The sequence below is a fragment of the Eleutherodactylus coqui genome, chromosome 1 (assembly GCF_035609145.1).
Source record: "Eleutherodactylus coqui strain aEleCoq1 chromosome 1, aEleCoq1.hap1, whole genome shotgun sequence".
NCBI lineage: Eukaryota > Metazoa > Chordata > Amphibia > Anura > Eleutherodactylidae > Eleutherodactylus > Eleutherodactylus coqui.
This window is the reverse complement of record NC_089837.1, coordinates 524,209,785-524,227,123: the sequence shown is the minus strand read 5'-3', so window position 1 is coordinate 524,227,123 and position 17,339 is coordinate 524,209,785. Positions and strand designations below refer to the sequence as shown.

Below are 17,339 nucleotides of genomic sequence, written 5' to 3'. Positions count from 1 at the left end.
GACAATTTGTGCTTTTATATCCCCAAAGGCGTTCCTGTACCAGCAGCCCCCCCCCCCCTCATGGACGGCTGCAGCGCCCCCACAACACGGACGGGCAGGCAGGGAGTTTATGACAGCGCTTGTCGTTATTATTACCCCCCTTATCACTGTCGACTCTAGTTCACATATCTGCCCTGATTGGCGGAGACGACTCATGTGACTGCTCACGTCACGTGTCATCGGCACTATCGGCCGGCCGGCAGAGGTTCCCCTTACAGACGCTTGGGCCGCCATGTTGTTGTAGTCCTAAACAATAAACGTTGGTTCCTTACGCCGGCTTCGTTATTTGACAGTGAACATAAATCGATGCTTTTCCTCTACTTATCGATACCTCACCGATGTGTCAATTCTCATTCGCAAACAATAGTAATGGCCGAGTGTGAGGAGGAGGAGGAGGAGGCGCCGGGTCTCTGTAGTCTTACAAGCCGGCTGTGGTGTGATGCGGATTATAGAGCGACAATCACGTGACTACAACTCCCAGACAGCGCTGCGGCACCAAATGTGATTCGTTTGATAGTTATAGGAGCTGCCTGAGATCTGAGAGCTTCGTGTGGTAATGTATCCACTACTAGTACCTGCATCAATACAACCCCCATCATTACCACTACTAGTACCTGCATCACTACTACCCCCATCATTACCACTACTAGTACCTGCATCACTACTACCCCCATCATTACCACTACTAGTACCTCCATCACTACTACCCCCATCATTACCACTACTAGTACCTGCATCACTACTACACCCATCATTACCACTACTAGTACCTGCATCACTGCTGCCCCATCATTACCACTACTAGTACCTCCATCACTACTACCCCCATCATTACCACTACTAGTACCTGCATCACTACTACCCCCATCATTACCACTACTAGTACCTCCATCACTACTACCCCCATCATTACCACTACTAGTACCTCCATCACTACTACCCCCATCATTACCACTACTAGTACCTGCATCACTACTACCCCCATCATTACCACTACTAGTACCTCCATCACTACTACCCCCATCATTACCACTACTAGTACCTGCATCACTACTATCCCCATCATTACCACTACTAGTACCTGCATCACTACTACCCCCATCATTACCACTACTAGTACCTGCATCACTACTACCCACATCATTACCACTACTAGTACCTGCATCACTACTGCCCCCATCATTACCACTACTAGTACCTGCATCACTACTACCCACATCATTACCACTACTAGTACCTGCATCACTACTACCCCCATCATTACCACTACTAGTACCTGTATCACTGCTGCCCCATCATTACCACTACTAGTACCTGCATCACTGCTGCCCCATCATTACCACTACTAGTACCTCCATCACTACTACCCCCATCATTACCACTACTAGTACCTGCATCACTACTACCCCCATCATTACCACTACTAGTACCTGCATCACTGCTGCCCCATCATTACCACTACTAGTACCTGCATCACTGCTGCCCCATCATTACCACTACTAGTACCTGCATCACTACTGCCCTCATCATTACCACTACTAGTACCTGCATCACTACTACCCCCATCATTACCACTACTAGTACCTGCATCACTGATGCCCCATCATTACCACTACCAGTACCTGCATCACTACTGCCCTCATCATTACCACTACTAGTACCTGCATCACTGCTGCCCCATCATTACCACTACTAGTACCTGCATCACTGCTGCCCCATCATTACCACTACTAGTACCTGCATCCCTACTGCCCTCATCATTACCACTACTAGTACCTGCATCACTACTACCCCCATCATTACCACTACTAGTACCTGCATCACTGCTGCCCCATCATTACCACTACTAGTACCTGCATCACTACTACCCCCATCATTACCACTACTAGTACCTGCATCACTGCTGCCCCATCATTACCACTACTAGTACCTGCATCACTACTACCCCCATCATTACCACTACTAGTACCTGCATCACTACTACCCCCATCATTACCACTACTAGTACCTGCATCACTACTACCCCCATCATTACCACTACTAGTACCTGCATCACTACTACCCCCATCATTACCACTACTAGTACCTCCATCACTACTACCCCCATCATTACCACTACTAGTACCTCCATCACTACTACCCCCATCATTACCACTACTAGTACCTCCATCACTACTACCCCCATCATTACCACTACTAGTACCTCCATCACTACTACCCCCATCATTACCACTACTAGTACCTCCATCACTACTGCCCTCATCATTACCACTACTAGTACCTCCATCACTACTACCCCCATCATTACCACTACTAGTACCTGTATCACTACTACTCTCATCATTACCACTACTAGTACCTCCATCACTACTACCCTCATCATTACCACTACTAGTGACTCCATCACTACTACCCTCATCATTACCACTACTAGTACCTGCATCACTACTACCCTCATCATTACCACTACTAGTACCTGCATCACTACTACTCTCATCATTACCACTACTAGTACCTCCATCACTACTACCCTCATCATTACCACTACTAGTGACTCCATCACTACTACCCCCATCATTACCACTACTAGTACCTCCATTACTACTACCCCCATCATTACCACTACTAGTACCTCCATCACTACTACCCTCATCATTACCACTACTAGTACCTGCATCACTACTACCCTCATCATTACCACTACTAGTACCTGCATCACTACTACCCCCATAATTACCACTACTAGTACCTGCATCACTACTACCCCATCATTACCACTACTAGTACCTGCATCACTACTACCCCCATCATTACCACTACTAGTACCTCCATCACTACTACCCTCATCATTACCACTACTAGTACCTCCATCACTACGACCCTCATCATTACCATTACTACTGCCCCCATCATTACCACTACTAGTACCTCCATCACTACTACCATCATCATTACCACTACTAGTACCTGCATCACTACTACTCTCATCATTACCACTACTAGTACCTCCATCACTACTGCCCCCATCATTACCACTACTAGTACCTCCATCACTACTACCCCCATCATTACCACTACTAGTACCTCCATCACTACTACCCCCATCATTACCACTACTAGTACCTCCATCACTACTGCCCTCATCATTACCACTACTAGTACCTCCATCACTACTACCCTCATCATTACCACTACTAGTACCTGCATCACTACTGCCCTCATCATTACCACTACTGGTACCTCCATCACTACTACCCCCATCATTACCACTACTGGTACCTGCATCACTACTACCCTCATCATTACCACTACTAGTACCTGCATCACTACTAGCCCCATCATTACCACTACTAGTACCTGCATCACTACTACCCCATCATTACCACTACTAGTACCTGCATCACTACTACCCCCATCATTACCACTACTAGTACCTCCATCACTACTACCCCCATCATTACCACTACTAGTACCTCCATCACTACTACCCCCATCATTACCACTACTAGTACCTCCATCACTACTACCCTCATCATTACCACTACTAGTACCTCCATCACTACGACCCTCATCCTTACCACTACTAGTACCTCCATCACTACTGCCCCCATCATTACCACTACTAGTACCTCCATCACTACTGCCCCCATCATTACCACTACTAGTACCTCCATCACTACTACCCTCATCATTACCACTACTAGTACCTGCATCACTACTACTCTTATCATTACCACTACTAGTACCTCCATCACTACTGCCCCCATCATTACCACGACTAGTACCTCCATCACTACTACCCCCATCATTACCACTACTAGTACCTCCATCACTACTGCCCCATCATTACCACTACTAGTACCTGCATCACTACTACCCCCATCATTACCACTACTAGTACCTGCATCACTACTACCCCCATCATTACCACTACTAGTACCTCCATCACTACTACCCCCATCATTACCACTACTAGTACCTCCATCACTACTACCCGCATCATTACCACTACTAGTACCTCCATCACTACTACCCCCATCATTACCACTACTAGTACCTCCATCACTACTACCCCCATCATTACCACTACTAGTACCTCCATCACTACTGCCCTCATCATTACCACTACTAGTACCTCCATCACTACTACCCTCATCATTACCACTACTAGTACCTCCGTCACTACTGCCCTCATCATTACCACTACTAGTAGCTCCATCACTACTGCCCTCATCATTACCACTACTAGTACCTCCATCACTACTGCCCCCATCATTACCACTACTCGTACCTCCATCACTACTACCCTCATCATTACCACTACTAGTACCTGCATCACTACTACCCTCATCATTACCACTACTAGTACCTGCATCACTACTACCCCCATCATTACCACTACTAGTACCTCCATCACTACTGCCCTCATCATTACCACTACTAGTACCTCCATCACTACTGCCCTCATCATTACCACTACTAGTACCTCCATCACTACTGCCCTCATCATTACCACTACTAGTACCTCCATCACTACTGCCCTCATCATTACCACTACTAGTACCTCCATCACTACTACCCTCATCATTACCACTACTAGTACCTCCATCACTACTGCCCTCATCATTACCACTACTAGTACCTCCATCACTACTGCCCTCATCATTACCACTACTAGTACCTCCATCACTACTGCCCTCATCATTACCACTACTAGTACCTCCATCACTACTACCCTCATCATTACCACTACTGGTACCTCCATCACGACTACCCCCATCATTACCACTACTAGTACCTGTATCACTACTGCTCTCATCATTACCACTACTAGTACCTCCATCACTACTACCCTCATCATTACCACTACTAGTGACTCCTTCACTACTACCCTCATCATTACCACTACTAGTACCTGCATCACTACTACCCTCATCATTACCACTACTAGTACCTGCATCACTACTACTCTCATCATTACCACTACTAGTACCTCCATCACTACTACCCTCATCATTACCACTACTAGTGACTCCATCACTACTACCCTCATCATTACCACTACTAGTACCTGCATCACTACTACCCTCATCATTACCACTACTAGTACCTGCATCACTACTACTCTCATCATTACCACTACTAGTACCTCCATCACTACTACCCTCATCATTACCACTACTAGTGACTCCATCACTACTACCCCCATCATTACCACTACTAGTGCCTCCATCACTACTACCCCCATCATTACCACTACTAGTACCTCCATCACTACTACCCCCATCATTACCACTACTAGTACCTGCATCACTACTACCCTCATCATTACCACTACTAGTGACTCCATCACTACTACCCTCATCATTACCACTACTAGTACCTGCATCACTACTACCCTCATCATTACCACTACTAGTACCTGCATCACTACTACTCTCATCATTACCACTACTAGTACCTCCATCACTACTACCCTCATCATTACCACTACTAGTGACTCCATCACTACTACCCTCATCATTACCACTACTAGTACCTGCATCACTACTACCCTCATCATTACCACTACTAGTACCTGCATCACTACTACTCTCATCATTACCACTACTAGTACCTCCATCACTACTACCCTCATCATTACCACTACTAGTGACTCCATCACTACTACCCCCATCATTACCACTACTACCCCCATCATTACCACTACTAGTACCTCCATCACTACTACCCCCATCATTACCACTACTAGTACCTGCATCACTACTACCCTCATCATTACCACTTCTAGTACCTCCATCACTACTACCCTCATCATTACCACTACCAGTACCTGCATCACTACTACCCTCATCATTACCACTACTAGTACCTGCATCACTACTACCCCCATCATTACCACTACTAGTACCTGCATCACTACTACCCCCATCATTACCACTACTAGTACCTGCATCACTACTACCCACATCATTACCACTACTAGTACCTGCATCACTACTGCCCCCATCATTACCACTACTAGTACCTGCATCACTACTACCCACATCATTACCACTACTAGTACCTGCATCACTACTACCCCCATCATTACCACTACTAGTACCTGTATCACTGCTGCCCCATCATTACCACTACTAGTACCTGCATCACTGCTGCCCCATCATTACCACTACTAGTACCTCCATCACTACTACCCCCATCATTACCACTACTAGTACCTGCATCACTACTACCCCCATCATTACCACTACTAGTACCTGCATCACTGCTGCCCCATCATTACCACTACTAGTACCTGCATCACTGCTGCCCCATCATTACCACTACTAGTACCTGCATCACTACTGCCCTCATCATTACCACTACTAGTACCTGCATCACTACTACCCCCATCATTACCACTACTAGTACCTGCATCACTGATGCCCCATCATTACCACTACCAGTACCTGCATCACTACTGCCCTCATCATTACCACTACTAGTACCTGCATCACTGCTGCCCCATCATTACCACTACTAGTACCTGCATCACTGCTGCCCCATCATTACCACTACTAGTACCTGCATCCCTACTGCCCTCATCATTACCACTACTAGTACCTGCATCACTACTACCCCCATCATTACCACTACTAGTACCTGCATCACTGCTGCCCCATCATTACCACTACTAGTACCTGCATCACTACTACCCCCATCATTACCACTACTAGTACCTGCATCACTGCTGCCCCATCATTACCACTACTAGTACCTGCATCACTACTACCCCCATCATTACCACTACTAGTACCTGCATCACTACTACCCCCATCATTACCACTACTAGTACCTGCATCACTACTACCCCCATCATTACCACTACTAGTACCTCCATCACTACTACCCCCATCATTACCACTACTAGTACCTCCATCACTACTACCCCCATCATTACCACTACTAGTACCTCCATCACTACTACCCCCATCATTACCACTACTAGTACCTCCATCACTACTACCCCCATCATTACCACTACTAGTACCTGTATCACTACTACTCTCATCATTACCACTACTAGTACCTCCATCACTACTGCCCTCATCATTACCACTACTGGTACCTCCATCACTACTACCCCCATCATTACCACTACTAGTACCTGTATCACTACTACTCTCATCATTACCACTACTAGTACCTCCATCACTACTACCCTCATCATTACCACTACTAGTGACTCCATCACTACTACCCTCATCATTACCACTACTAGTACCTGCATCACTACTACCCTCATCATTACCACTACTAGTACCTGCATCACTACTACTCTCATCATTACCACTACTAGTACCTCCATCACTACTACCCTCATCATTACCACTACTAGTGACTCCATCACTACTACCCTCATCATTACCACTACTAGTACCTGCATCACTACTACGCTCATCATTACCACTACTAGTACCTGCATCACTACTACTCTCATCATTACCACTACTAGTAACTCCATCACTACTACCCTCATCATTACCACTACTAGTGACTCCATCACTACTACCCCCATCATTACCACTACTAGTACCTCCATTACTACTACCCCCATCATTACCACTACTAGTACCTCCATCACTACTACCCTCATCATTACCACTACTAGTACCTGCATCACTACTACCCTCATCATTACCACTACTAGTACCTGCATCACTACTACCCCCATAATTACCACTACTAGTACCTGCATCACTACTACCCCATCATTACCACTACTAGTACCTGCATCACTACTACCCCCATCATTACCACTACTAGTACCTCCATCACTACTACCCTCATCATTACCACTACTAGTACCTCCATCACTACGACCCTCATCATTACCATTACTAGTACCTCCATAACTACTGCCCCCATCATTACCACTACTAGTACCTCCATCACTACTGCCCTCATCATTACCACTACTAGTACCTCCATCACTACTACCCTCATCATTACCACTACTAGTACCTGCATCACTACTGCCCTCATCATTACCACTACTGGTACCTCCATCACTACTACCCCCATCATTACCACTACTAGTACCTGCATCACTACTACCCTCATCATTACCACTACTAGTACCTGCATCACTACTAGCCCCATCATTACCACTACTAGTACCTGCATCACTACTACCCCATCATTACCACTACTAGTACCTGCATCACTACTACCCCCATCATTACCACTACTAGTACCTCCATCACTACTACCCCCATCATTACCACTACTAGTACCTCCATCACTACTACCCCCATCATTACCACTACTAGTACCTCCATCACTACTACCCTCATCATTACCACTACTAGTACCTCCATCACTACGACCCTCATCCTTACCACTACTAGTACCTCCATCACTACTGCCCCCATCATTACCACTACTAGTACCTCCATCACTACTGCCCCCATCATTACCACTACTAGTACCTCCATCACTACTACCCTCATCATTACCACTACTAGTACCTGCATCACTACTACTCTTATCATTACCACTACTAGTACCTCCATCACTACTGCCCCCATCATTACCACGACTAGTACCTCCATCACTACTACCCCCATCATTACCACTACTAGTACCTCCATCACTACTGCCCCATCATTACCACTACTAGTACCTGCATCACTACTACCCCCATCATTACCACTACTAGTACCTGCATCACTACTACCCCCATCATTACCACTACTAGTACCTCCATCACTACTACCCCCATCATTACCACTACTAGTACCTGCATCACTACTACCCCCATCATTACCACTACTAGTACCTCCATCACTACTGCCCTCATCATTACCACTACTAGTACCTCCATCACTACTACCCTCATCATTACCACTACTAGTACCTCCGTCACTACTGCCCTCATCATTACCACTACTAGTAGCTCCATCACTACTGCCCTCATCATTACCACTACTAGTACCTCCATCACTACTGCCCCCATCATTACCACTACTCGTACCTCCATCACTACTACCCTCATCATTACCACTACTAGTACCTGCATCACTACTACCCTCATCATTACCACTACTAGTACCTGCATCACTACTACCCCCATCATTACCACTACTAGTACCTCCATCACTACTGCCCTCATCATTACCACTACTAGTACCTCCATCACTACTGCCCTCATCATTACCACTACTAGTACCTCCATCACTACTGCCCTCATCATTACCACTACTAGTACCTCCATCACTACTGCCCTCATCATTACCACTACTAGTACCTCCATCACTACTACCCTCATCATTACCACTACTAGTACCTCCATCACTACTGCCCTCATCATTACCACTACTAGTACCTCCATCACTACTACCCTCATCATTACCACTACTAGTACCTCCATCACTACTGCCCTCATCATTACCACTACTAGTACCTCCATCACTACTGCCCTCATCATTACCACTACTAGTACCTCCATCACTACTGCCCTCATCATTACCACTACTAGTACCTCCATCACTACTACCCTCATCATTACCACTACTGGTACCTCCATCACGACTACCCCCATCATTACCACTACTAGTACCTGTATCACTACTGCTCTCATCATTACCACTACTAGTACCTCCATCACTACTACCCTCATCATTACCACTACTAGTGACTCCTTCACTACTACCCTCATCATTACCACTACTAGTACCTGCATCACTACTACCCTCATCATTACCACTACTAGTACCTGCATCACTACTACTCTCATCATTACCACTACTAGTACCTCCATCACTACTACCCTCATCATTACCACTACTAGTGACTCCATCACTACTACCCTCATCATTACCACTACTAGTACCTGCATCACTACTACCCTCATCATTACCACTACTAGTACCTGCATCACTACTACTCTCATCATTACCACTACTAGTACCTCCATCACTACTACCCTCATCATTACCACTACTAGTGACTCCATCACTACTACCCCCATCATTACCACTACTAGTGCCTCCATCACTACTACCCCCATCATTACCACTACTAGTACCTCCATCACTACTACCCCCATCATTACCACTACTAGTACCTGCATCACTACTACCCTCATCATTACCACTACTAGTGACTCCATCACTACTACCCTCATCATTACCACTACTAGTACCTGCATCACTACTACCCTCATCATTACCACTACTAGTACCTGCATCACTACTACTCTCATCATTACCACTACTAGTACCTCCATCACTACTACCCTCATCATTACCACTACTAGTGACTCCATCACTACTACCCTCATCATTACCACTACTAGTACCTGCATCACTACTACCCTCATCATTACCACTACTAGTACCTGCATCACTACTACTCTCATCATTACCACTACTAGTACCTCCATCACTACTACCCTCATCATTACCACTACTAGTGACTCCATCACTACTACCCCCATCATTACCACTACTACCCCCATCATTACCACTACTAGTACCTCCATCACTACTACCCCCATCATTACCACTACTAGTACCTGCATCACTACTACCCTCATCATTACCACTTCTAGTACCTCCATCACTACTACCCTCATCATTACCACTACCAGTACCTGCATCACTACTACCCTCATCATTACCACTACTAGTACCTGCATCACTACTAGCCCCATCATTACCACTACTAGTACCTGCATCACTACTACCCCCATCATTACCACTACTAGTACCTCCATCACTACTACCCTCATCATTACCACTACTAGTACCTCCATCACTACGACCCTCCTCATTACCATTACTAGTACCTCCATAACTACTGCCCCCATCATTACCACTACTAGTACCTCCATCACTACTACCATCATCATTACCACTACTAGTACCTGCATCACTACTACTCTCATCATTACCACTACTAGTACCTCCATCACTACTTCCCCCATCATTACCAGTACTAGTACCTCCCCTCCATCACTACTACCCCCATCATTACCACTACTAGTACCTTCATCACTACTACCCCCATCATTACCACTACTAGTACCTCCATCACTACTGCCCTCATCATTACCACTACTAGTACCTCCATCACTTCTACCCCCATCATTACCACTACTAGTACCTCCATCACTACTACCCCCATCATTACCACTACTAGTGCCTCCATCACTACTGCCCCCATCATTACCACTACTAGTACCTCCATCACTACTACCCTCAACATTACCACTACTAGTACCTCCATCACTACTACCCCCATCATTACCACTACTAGTGCCTCCATCACTACTGCCCCCATCATTACCACTACTAGTACCTCCATCACTACTACCCTCAACATTACCACTACTAGTACCTCCATCACTACTACCCCCATCATTACCACTACTAGTACCTCCATCACTACGACCCTCATCATTACCACTACTAGTACCTCCATCACTACTACCCCCATCATTACCACCACTAGTACCTCCATCACTACGACCCTCATCACTATCACCACTAGTACCTCCATCACTACTACCCCCATCATTACCACTACTAGTACCTCGATCACTACTACCCCCATCATTACCACTACTAGTACCTGCATCACTACTGCCCCCATCATTACCACTACTAGTACCTGCATCACTACTGCCCCCATCATTACCACTACTAGTACCTCCATCACTACTACCCTCATCATTACCACTACTAGTGCCTCCATCACTACTGCTCCATCATTACCACTACTAGTACCTGCATCACTACTGCCCCATCATTACTACTACTAGTACCTGCATCACTACTACCCCCATCATTACCACTACTAGTACCTGCATCACTACTACCCCCATCATTACCACTACTAGTACCTGCATCACTACTACCCCCATCATTACCACTACTAGTACCTCCATCACTACTACACCCATTATTACCACTACTAGTACCTACATCACTACTGCCCCCATCATTACCACTACTAGTGCCTCCATCACTACTGCCCCATCATTACCACTACTAGTGCCTCCATCACTACTGCCCCATCATTACCACTACTAGTACCTCCACTATCACTACTTCCCCCATCATTACCATTACTAGTACCTTCGTCACTACAGCACCCATCATTACCACTACTAGTACCTCCATCACTACTACCCCCATCATTACCACTACTAGTACCTGCATCACTACTGCCCCCATCATTACCACTACTAGTACCTGCATCACTACTGCCCCCATCATTACCACTACTAGTACCTCCATCACTACTACCCTCATCATTACCACTACTAGTGCCTCCATCACTACTGCTCCATCATTACCACTACTAGTACCTGCATCACTACTACCCCCATCATTACCACTACTAGTACCTGCATCACTACTACCCCCATCATTACCACTACTAGTACCTCCATCACTACTACACCCATTATTACCACTACTAGTACCTACATCACTACTGCCCCCATCATTACCACTACTAGTGCCTCCATAACTACTGCCCCATCATTACCACTACTAGTGCCTCCATCACTACTGCCCCATCATTACCACTACTAGTACCTCCACCATCACTACTTCCCCCATCATTACCATTACTAGTACCTTCGTCACTACAGCACCCATCATTACCACTACTAGTGCCTCCATCACTACTGCCCCATCATTACCACTACTAGTGCCTCCATCACTACTGCCCCATCATTACCACTACTAGTACCTTCGTCACTACTGCACCCATCATTACCACTACTAGTACCTGCATCACTACTACCCCCATCATTACCACTACTAGTACCTGCATCACTACTACCCCCATCATTACCACTACTAGTACCTCCATCACTACTACCCTCATCATTACCACTACTAGTCCCTCCATCACTACTACCCCCATCATCACCACTACTACCCTCATCATTACCACTACTGGTACCTCCACCATCACTACTACCCCCATCATTACCACTACTAGTACCTCCATCACTGCTACCTCCATCATTACCGCTACTGGTACCTCCATCACTACTGCCCCCATCATTACCGTTGCTACCCCCATCATGACCACCTCCACCATTACTACTGCTACCATGACTACTACCCCCATCATTGCCACTAATACCATGTAAAAAGTGAAGTATTTTGAAGCAAAAATTAATATGACACTGTCTTATTTTCGGGGAAACAGGGTACCTCCATAACTACTGCCCCCATCATTACCACAACTAGTACCTCCATCACTACTGTCCCCATCATTACCACTACCTCCATCACTACTACCCCCATCATAACCACTACTGGTACCTTCACCACTACTACCCGCATCATTACCACTCTTAGTACCTCCACCATTACTGCTTCTACCATGACTACTACCTACATCATTATCACTACTCCCCTCATCATTACCACTACTACCCCCTCATTACCACTACTAGTACCTCCACCATTACTGCTGCTACCATCACTGCCACCTCCATCATTACCATCTCCACCATTACTGCTGCTACACCATTGTTACTGCAGCCATCATTACTACTGCAACCTCCACCATTACTACTACCCCCATCATTGCCACCTCCACTATTACTACTGTTACCCCATCATTACTATACTACCCCCATCATTGATACCCCATGATTACCACTACCACCTCCATCATTACCACTACAAACCCACAATTACCACTACCACCCCCATCATTACCTCTATTACCCCATCATTACTATTGCATCCTCCATCATTACTATCCCCACTACTACCTCCATCATTACCACTGCAACACCCATTATTACTACTGCATCCTCCATCATTACAATCGCCACTATTATCTCCATCATTACCACTACCACCCCCATCATTATTACTACCGTCATTACAACTACTACCCCCATAATTATCACTACCACCGTTTCTACCACCCAATCCTTACCACTACAACCCCCATCATTACCACCACCACCATTACTACCACCTCTATCATTACTGCTGCTACACCATTGTTACTGCAGCCATCATTACTACTGCAACCTCCACCATTACTACTACCCCCATCATTGCCACCTCCACTATTACTACTGTTACCCCATCATTATTACTACCCCCATCGTTGATACCCCATCATTACCACTACCACCTCCATCATTACCACTACTAACCCACAATTACCACTACCACCCCCATCATTACCACTATTGCCCCATCATTACTACTGCATCCTCCATCATTACTATCCCCACTACTACCTCCATCATTACCACTGCAACACCCATTATTACTACTGCATCCTCCATCATTACAATCCCCACTATTATCTCCATTATTACCACTACCACCCCCATCATTATTACTACCGTCATTACAACTACTACCCCCATAATTAGCACTACCACCGTTTCTACCACCCAATGCTTACCACTACAACCCCCATCATTACCACCACCACCATTACTACCACCTCTATCATTACTGCTGCTACCTCCATCATTGCTGCCACCATTCCTACTACCCCATCCTTACCACTACTACCAAATCCTTACCACTACTAGCCCAATCATTACTAACACCCCCATCATTACCACTACTACCCCATCCTTACCACTACCACCGTCATCATTACCGCTCCTACCCCTACTACCGCCCCCATCATTACCATTACTATCCCCACTATTACTACCATCATTACTACTACTACCCCCACCATTACCACTGCTATCTTCACCATTACCACTACAAACCACATCATTACTACTGCATCCTCCATCATCCTACAATCCCCACTATTCTCTCCATCATTACCACTACCACCTTTATCATTATTACTACCGTCATTACAACTACTACCCCTATCATTACCACTACCACCATCCCTATCATTACCACTACTTCCCCCATCATTACTGTTGCTACCATCCCTACTACCCACATCCTTACCACTACTACCATTACTACTACCCCCATCATTACCATTACCGTCATTACTGCTACTACAATTACTATTGCTCCTATCATTACCACTGCCGCGCCCATCATTACCACTACCACCATTACTACTTACCCTGTCATTACCACTACCACCTACATCATTGCCAGTACCACCTACATCGTTACTATTTCCATCATTACCACTACCACCTCCATCATTACTACTAACCTTATCATTGCCATTACTACCACCCCCATCATTACTACTACCCCATCATTACCTCTACTACCTTCACCATTAGGGCCACCCTTATCATTACCCTTACTACTAACCCCATCATTACCACTACCACCATTACTACTACCTTCATCATTACCACCTCCACTCCCATACTAGTACTACCATTCTTACCACTATTACCTCCATTATTATTACTACTACCATCCTTACCACTACTACTTCCATCATTATTAGTACTATCCTCCTTACCACTACTATTCCCAATCATTACTGCAACCATCATTACTACTGCAACCTCGATCATTACGACCCCCACTACTACCTCTATAATTACCACTACCACCATTACTGCTACTATCGCTATTACCTTTAATACCCCTTTACTATCACCTCTATCATCACTACAACACCCATCATTATTATTACTACCATCCTTACCACTAATACCTCTACCATCCTTACCACTACTACCTCCATTATTATTAGTACTATTATCCTTACCACTACTACTCCCAATCATTACTGCAACCATCATTACTACCCCCACTACTACCTCAATCATTACCACTACCACCATTACTGCTACTATCGCTATTACCTTTACTATCCCATCATTACCACCATCACCTCTATCATCACTACAACACCCATCATTATTACTACTACCATCCTTACCACTACTACCTCCATCATTACTTTTACGGTCTCCATCATTACTACTGCAACCTCCATCATTACTACCCCTACCATTACTACTACCTTCCTTAATACTACTACCGCCTCCATTATTACTACTACAATCCTTACCACTACTACCTTCACCATTATTAGTACTACCGTCCTTACCACTACTACTCCCAATCATTACTGCAACCATCATTATTACTGCAACCTCGATCATTACTACCCCTACTAGTATGTCCACCATTACCAGTACAACCATTTCTGCTATTATCATTGTCTTTACTACCCCCATCATTATTACTGCTACCATCCTCACCACTACTATTGCAACCTCTATTATTACTACTGCAACCGCTATCATTACTATCCCTGCGATTATTATTATTATTACTACTACAATCCTCACCACTAGTACCTCCATCATTACTACTACAACTGCCACCCTTACTGCCCCCACTATTACCTCCATCATTATTATTACCATTATCATTACTACCCCCAGCATTATTGCTACCATCCTTATCACTATTACTTCTATTATCATCATTACAACTACCACCTCCATCATTACTACTACGAGCATCATTCCCACTACTACCCTCATCATTATTACTGCCACTTCCACCATTGCAACTATCATCTCCATCATTACTACTACTACCCTCATCATTACTACAACTTCCATCGTTATTACTATCATCACTACCACTACAACCTCCATCATTACTACTACCATCATTACTACTGTAACCATCTTTACCACTACTACCTCTATCATTACTGCTACAACCTCCATCATTACCACTACTACAACCATCCTTACCACTACTAACTCAATCATTACTGCTATCATCATCACTACTGTAACCATCATTACCACTGCTACCTCTATCATTACTGCTACAACCTCCATCATTACTACTGTAGCCATCATTACCACTACTACCTCCATTATTACTACTGCAACCATCCTTACCACTACTACCTCAATCATTACTGCTATCATCATTACTACGACCCCCACCATTACACAACCTTCATCATTATTATTTTCAGCTCCGTTATGCTCATCAGACACAGTTGCAGTAAAACCGATCATTTAAAACCTTTTGACTAAAAACTGACGGTTCTATGAGCCCGACTACGTATTATCCCTAAGTATGTGTCTCTTATTATTTTATTGCAGTTTTGCCGCCTCCGAGGGCCTTTCATGGTCTGCGCCCATCAGGAGAGCCTCTCTAGGACCGGTCGGCTGAGGATGATGATGGACAGCAGTGAGATGACCCAGAGGATATTAAATGTCACCCTGGAGATCATCTACTTGCTGACAGGAGAGGTGAGGGACGACGCGGTCATGTGACATCACCGCCATTAACCCTTTCCAATCCGATTTGTATCCTGGTTTTCCTAGGGACCTTACTCTT

The 17,339-nt window shown here is 45.1% G+C and overlaps 1 protein-coding gene across 2 annotated transcripts in view; it reads left to right on the top strand.

The window, feature by feature from the left end:
• The first annotated feature begins 460 nt into the window (after positions 1-460).
• LOC136589405 (zinc finger protein 773-like) overlaps positions 461-17,339 on the top strand; it is a 47,244-nt gene continuing 30,365 nt past the window's right edge. For both annotated transcript variants that reach the window (XM_066588297.1, XM_066588298.1), the window contains exons 1-2: positions 461-592; positions 17,102-17,251. In XM_066588297.1, the coding sequence (XP_066444394.1) occupies positions 17,126-17,251 (126 nt within the window). In that variant the 5' untranslated portion in view covers positions 461-592; positions 17,102-17,125. The remainder of the gene's footprint in view (positions 593-17,101; positions 17,252-17,339) is intronic.